At 36.2% G+C, this 6,530-nt stretch overlaps 1 protein-coding gene across 2 annotated transcripts in view; it reads right to left on the bottom strand.

Annotated features, from left to right (window-relative positions):
• Positions 1 to 929: 929 nt before the first annotated feature.
• The window catches only part of LOC147854403 (endoribonuclease Dicer homolog 4-like), a 34,881-nt gene continuing 29,280 nt past the window's right edge, over positions 930 to 6,530 (bottom strand). For both annotated transcript variants that reach the window (XM_087331596.1, XM_087331597.1), the window contains 6 exons: positions 5,247 to 5,702; positions 4,846 to 5,115; positions 2,583 to 2,909; positions 1,965 to 2,511; positions 1,745 to 1,880; positions 930 to 1,477 (listed from right to left, as the gene is read on the bottom strand). In XM_087331596.1, coding sequence (XP_087187722.1) covers positions 1,336 to 1,477; positions 1,745 to 1,880; positions 1,965 to 2,511; positions 2,583 to 2,909; positions 4,846 to 5,115; positions 5,247 to 5,702 — 1,878 coding nt within the window. In that variant the 3' untranslated portion in view covers positions 930 to 1,335. The remainder of the gene's footprint in view (positions 1,478 to 1,744; positions 1,881 to 1,964; positions 2,512 to 2,582; positions 2,910 to 4,845; positions 5,116 to 5,246; positions 5,703 to 6,530) is intronic.

Raw genomic sequence — 6,530 nt, 5'->3', positions numbered from 1 at the left:
AAACCAAAGACCTCAATGGAATTATCATCTTCCATGGACCCTTTCTTGATATAAAACCAACATGTTAATGTATCGTTTAAGGCTCAACAACCCTATATAAGTTGTTTTTGTATGTACAAGTTTAGGTGTACATACATTACATTGTAAGCCTACAGGCAAATAACTTTTACTTGTTCTACGTATCATACACATTCAATGCCCAACCACAACTTTTCCCCAACACCCCTTCTAGAGAAAAAAGCACCAACATGATATTGAGAGGCAAAATGTGGGGAACCTTGGGGCGCCCATAGGGAGTTGCATGTTCTCATAGCATTCACCGCTTAGCCAAGTTTCTTCCTTGAATGTACTATTAAGTTGGCATAATATTTAGTTGTTTATGAACTATATGGCACACAATTTACCAGTTAGGTATATCAAGTTAGGTTAAGTTTTCCATACTTCTTAAACATCTCAGATTTCTACTCTAATCAAATTTAGAATAATATATTGTGTGACATTATGGGCTTTAGATAAAGGTATCATATGAAAGAAAGAAGTTTTAAAAAGCATAAGCCTCTACCTGCAATACACAAATTAATAACACTATTAATGCTATATTTATTTTTGGCTTCATTACAAGAATATTTTAACAATCTTCAATGCAAATTTTAATCTAAACAATCCAAATGCATTGACTCTTCCATGGTTGAAAACCTCTAAATGGCATTTTTCATGAAAACTTTAGACGTACACAGGATGTTTCAATTATATGATCAACTAATTCAGATGGATTATGCATAGCTTGGAATGTTCATACAAAGGTATTCTATTTATTAGGAACTTATAATAAAGATCTTCAAAGGCATCACACAATTATTTATGATATCAATGCAAAACATCTTAACAAGTGATGATATATACACATGTTTTGATGTCAAGGAAAAATATAAAACAAGGCGAGCCACGATGTTTGTGCTCTTAGTCAAGGACAAATACATTACATTGTTACGCAATGCGCATGGGTTGTACAATCGAGCAAATGCTTTGCTGGGGTTTGAATTGTTGTGGCATTGCTCGAACAGAATATAACATAAAAGTAAAGGAAGAGACAGAAAGAGTAGACGTAGTAAAGAAAGATGAAAGGAATAAGTGGGATTTTAGACAGAAGAGACGGAAAGAGTAAACGTAGTAAAGAAAGATGAAAGATAACGAAATAAGCTCAGAAATGATATTTGAGAGAATGTAAGAAATTTATAATATTTCCGTGAAAGAGTTACAACTTCACGATAGCGCTTTTATGTACAAGGAGGGAATACATGATACACATGTGGACCGAACCGGCGATATATTAGATTAGATGTATCGTTCAGATCGGAGCCAACTCAAAAGCTCAGCTGCGGCAGAATCTTTGGCTAGACTCACTTTGTTCTTAGGGTCGCCTGAGCATTTCACAAGACCCACATCTAACAGCTGTAAGTTTACATCGAAAGTAAACCTGGAAAAACATTCACCCAACAAAAAAAAGACATCTAAGAAACTTATTTTTAGGCTTCACAACAAGGCATGCATTCAATTATGCCATGTGACATGTGATATGTTTAGGGTTCACAAAATGTGCTCCTAATAGCATAATGTTTATATTTAAATTGTTTTTAAATGAACATAAACATATCTACAATTCTCAACCCAATTCTACAGCTTCATACTAACATATCTTTCAAGTCAAAATATGCAATCATCATTGCCCGTAACATATTCCTACCGTTTATCATGTGGCGGCCCTTCTTCGCAGATGCACTCGTAGAATGGAACCTGCCATCTTTTTTTCGAGCAAATCTCATGAAGTTGTGATATTGACTGGCCGGGGAAATATTGCTGTGAGAAGCCAAATGATGTACCTGAACACAAATACCATCATGGCTTAGTATAAAACCCATCCAAGAAAACCCGCAAAAACTACCGATGCAATTGCCTATTCTTACCATCATGTAAGAAAGACGAATTCATGTGATTTCCACATGCTGCTCTCTCCATTGTTTGTGATTGTAACATCCTTGCTGATTCGATGTCCTCTGGTGGTGTTATATTTATAACTTCACTCTTTGGCAAATGCAAAATGTTATTGCCAAATGCTCTTGATTTTTGTTGCCTCTCAGTTGCAGTATGCTCCGTTCTTATTATTTCATCCTTGATTGCTTGTGTACTACCTTTGCCAGATGCTTTTGCTGTTATTTCTGTTGCTGTTGCTTCTATTTCCATATCAGATCCGATGTCTCTCTGAAAGTCTAAAGGTTCTTGAAGACTAAGTTCTGCCATGGTTTGAATTGTGTGTTCAGAAACTCCGTTTTGACGCTCTGACGAGCAAGGTAACGTACTTCTTTGGCCGCTTTCATCACAAGAACGTGTCAGAGTTTCAGAATTGAACACTTCATTATGCTGTGTTCTCGATTCATGTGACAATGCTTTTGCTGCCCTATTTTGTTTAGCTAATTTAGCTTGACGATTGCTTAAATGAGTGTAACTCAAGGCCTACAATGAGCACAATACATACATTACTATCAAGATTGTTTAAAGATACAGAAAAAGATGGAGAATGTTACCTTAAGCTTATTCAAACAATCAAGAGCAGCATGCCTCTTAGCTGATATTTTATCCTTGGCTACAGCAGTTCCTGTGATGACTTCAATATTTGAGGTTCTAATCGTATAGGTGACATTCACCATACCTTCACCAAACACATCAGTTTCCAAGGGAAACCCATATTTTTGGGATAGTTCAAGAAGCTCACGTACAGGATGAATCTTATTTTTTCTATTGGCAATCACAGGTTCCAAAATTGGCTCAAATATTTCCCATGTCAGGTCCAAATTAAAATCACCATCGACAAATACAGCCCCAGCTAATGCCTCGAGTATATCACCAAGAACCTGTTCATCAACGGTCATCCACAAGTTATAGTTTTCATATCATTTAAGCTACTTTCACATAGCATCAATTAATTGACGGATGATACATTTATTTGTTATGCATTCATCTTTGTGACATTTAGAATAATGGTTGGTGCAAAATAAGGTAGGCATTAGTATGCAGAAGTGGGGCATCATTTCTGTTTTAATTCCTCCACAACAATTTGAGCAATGAGATGAATAGTAAGAGATCTTTGAGCCATGATTGGTTACTAACTAGAACAGCCTAAAGATCTATCAGCATAAAATGTGTCCCACAATCTGACCACAAACTGAAACATTGTCGACTCTAACACATGCCAAGAAATTGAACCTATGCATAAGAGATAGGCAATGTGCGGTAGACTGTCACTCCTCACCATATATGGAAGTAAATCTCTTGGCTTGTGGAAAACAAGAAAAGCAATTTGCGTACTTTCTGAAATTTGTTGGAATATATCTTCACACAACCATTTCTTATTGAATGAAAAGATGTCACTCTATGTAGCCTTTTGACAGATATCACTCTCTCAAAGAAGTGTTGTAATTGAATGCACATTCTCATCAACACTCAGTACCAGGGTTTACAGACACAGGAGACTCTCATCAGAGAAACCTTTACTGCTTCCTGGTCCAGCCAACCAAACTTTTACAGAAGTTATATTGGTGCTCCATTTTCTTAACCAAGCCTAGAAATTAGTTAGTCGCCATTGCTTCCCATAACACAAATTAATAATCTCTCCTTCCTAGAGCATTCACTGACATCCAATGGTCCCTAAGCAAAGAGATCCTAACTGCCCCATTCCAATATAGCATGGACTTTCCCCATCTAAATATGACCAAAATGGAAAAGAATAGAGTGACACGAACTGATATTATTAACTTGGAAAACAAGATAACACGGATCAGCCCCAAAATATTACTTGGTACGAAGATGGCCCACTTCTTACACACACCGGAGGATGGATTCATCATCTAGCCACCTTTTATGGAAATACATCTATCCTATGCGCTGCGCCATATGATAGGGCAGCTGCAAACTTCATCACATCAGTTAGAGATTGAGGTAGGCAGATATACATGAATACCTCTAGAAGAAAGAATTTTCCAATTGGGTCATCAAGGAGATACCATTGCCTCTTTTATGAGATCAAACGCAGATACCATTGCCTCTTTAAACAAGGATTTGGCCCACTATGCAAGGTAATGGAGTATGAGGACCAATTGTGCCTAGGACTTTTCTTGATAGAACTCAAGAGACATAGGTAAAAGTTGTTGAAGGACAATAATACAGCCACAAAAGCTCATCCACAAAGAACAATCACAACTTTCTTTAGCCCCATCACTCCTACTAATGCTACAAGTCAATGAAGGGATACACAAATGGGCTCACGACCAGGACATAACAAAGGGGTTACAATAGATCGGGCAATAGCAATTTGTCGTGCACATAGACCCCGGCCACATGGAAGAGCAATTTGTCATCAACAGATGAAGGCCATTATCTCCCACCATCACAGGTGTTTCCCTCACTTCAGAGACCTTTCCATTCTAGATCGACCTATACTAGAGATCTTTTGAAGAAACAAGTTACAATGTATCTAGCTTGAGAATCTTACAAGTGCCGAAAACCAGATTACCTCGCCTCTTTTTATATTATTTACTTAGTTTTTTTTTTTTTGTTGTTCTCAAACACGAGACAACTCTTAAGATGTAATCTCTTGTTTGGTCTTAAAGGCCATTTTGGCCACTTCATAGACGTTAATATATCTTTCTTTCTTTCTTTCCTTCTAAAATGAACCAAGTTTATCATCCACATTATACTGAGAAAAGCATTGATGGCTCATGATTCAATGGAGCAGCCTTAATGGTGATTGAGCAGTAATCAAAAACTGATTAAAAATGGTAGTTTCCTTACCTTTGGACATTTATCTCCATCCCAATCTCCAGCTTGTCTATTCTCTGAAGTAAATCGCACAAAATCTGTTATGCATACTTTCAGTTCAGGAGATGAATGTATGACATGCTCATAGAGCCCAAGTTCCACCGTAATTCTTGCAAAGCTTTCATTGCTCACAATCGCAGATCTCATATCACTAAGCTCGCCAGGCTTTGCTGCAGAATGTGTTTTGTAGAGGTGGCGTGTGATCAAGAAGTCCAAAACGGAATCCCCAAGAAATTCAAGGCGCTGGAACATTGAATACATATTCAAAAAAAATTAATGTACGCATGAAAAAAGTTCACATATAAAGAACATGTTATGGACGATATTTACAGATGTGAGAGATCTGAAAGTTCTGTAACACTATTAACTAACACCTGGTAGTATCTTGAATGATGAGTGATGAAAGAAGCATGTGTAAATGCTTCAATAAGAAGACCTTTCTGTCTAAAACTGTAAGAAAGAAACTCTTCAATTGCACTGATATTGATCATTCTCATAAGTGCCAAATTTTTATCACTTAAGGAATGTATGGCTAGTTTCTCTTGGTATTCTGTAGTTGCTTCTATACCAATCACTTCCATAAATGCTAGAGCAGCTAATTCACCAGCATCTTCTAAATATGCACCAATCAATGCTTCAACAACGTCAGCTACTGTTTTCTTCTTCATCCATCTATGTCTCTTGCTGCAGACAATAAGTTGTTTATTTTCTTTCTTTTCAGCTGGTTCTCCATGAAGTTCTATAAGATTGTTTTCATTGCACACAATCTTGCTACGATGGCAAGGTGCAATCCAAAATTTTGGATCAAATGCCTGATCACGAATAAAACTCTGACAAAAACAATTAACACAGAAAATTAGTAGGTTTAAGCATCTGCCTTGGCCCCAAATGCAAAAGTATCCTAGATATAAAGAGAAGAATTCCAAAAGACACCAGTAGTGGAGGTCTCTAGTACTCATAAAAATTGGAGATAAATATGTAATCAATGATGATGGCCATTGGAGGGAAAGCAATGTCACTACCAAAAATTCAAGATAACTACCAGACAAAGGTCAACAACCCCAAGAACGTCATGGCATCTTTGGAAAAATTCAAAAAGCACAGATAATACTCAGTATTTGCAAAGTAAATTAAGAATATGAAGAATTTTCAAATAGTGGCAGAATATATTTGATAATTTTAACTGTAGTGTCATAAGGTTATACGACCATCTTGACATGAAAAGCAAAAAGCTATAAATACAAGAAAAGACAGGAATCAATCAATACAACAGATATGATGAGACAGAATATGCAAATATATATATATATATATATATATATATATATATATATATATATATATATATATATATATAATTTCTTGTGATTTGTTATGCATCAACATCTATTTGAAATATTCTTGACCTGGAAGAGGGATCATTCAATTATATGATGAGTGTTAGTGAATGAATGGAAATCTCATGCCACAGCCACAAAATCAATAACTCAATTAGTCCATTGCATTCTTCCTCGATAGGGAATTCATAGTATAAAACACATCCCTATTATTAATGACCTAAAGCAATTTGGTACTGTCAATGACCTTATAGTAATATTGGGTAACATAGGCTCAATGAGTTAATGCAATTTGGCATTATCAATAACCTCACCTTAATG

Source organism: Azolla caroliniana, unplaced genomic scaffold, assembly GCF_043228905.1.
Source record: "Azolla caroliniana isolate FFs.n. ecotype wild unplaced genomic scaffold, voAzoCaro1.0.p SCAF_15, whole genome shotgun sequence".
Lineage (NCBI taxonomy): Eukaryota > Viridiplantae > Streptophyta > Polypodiopsida > Salviniales > Salviniaceae > Azolla > Azolla caroliniana.
The sequence above is the reverse complement of the archived record's forward strand: the minus strand, read 5'-3'. Positions and strand labels throughout refer to the sequence as shown.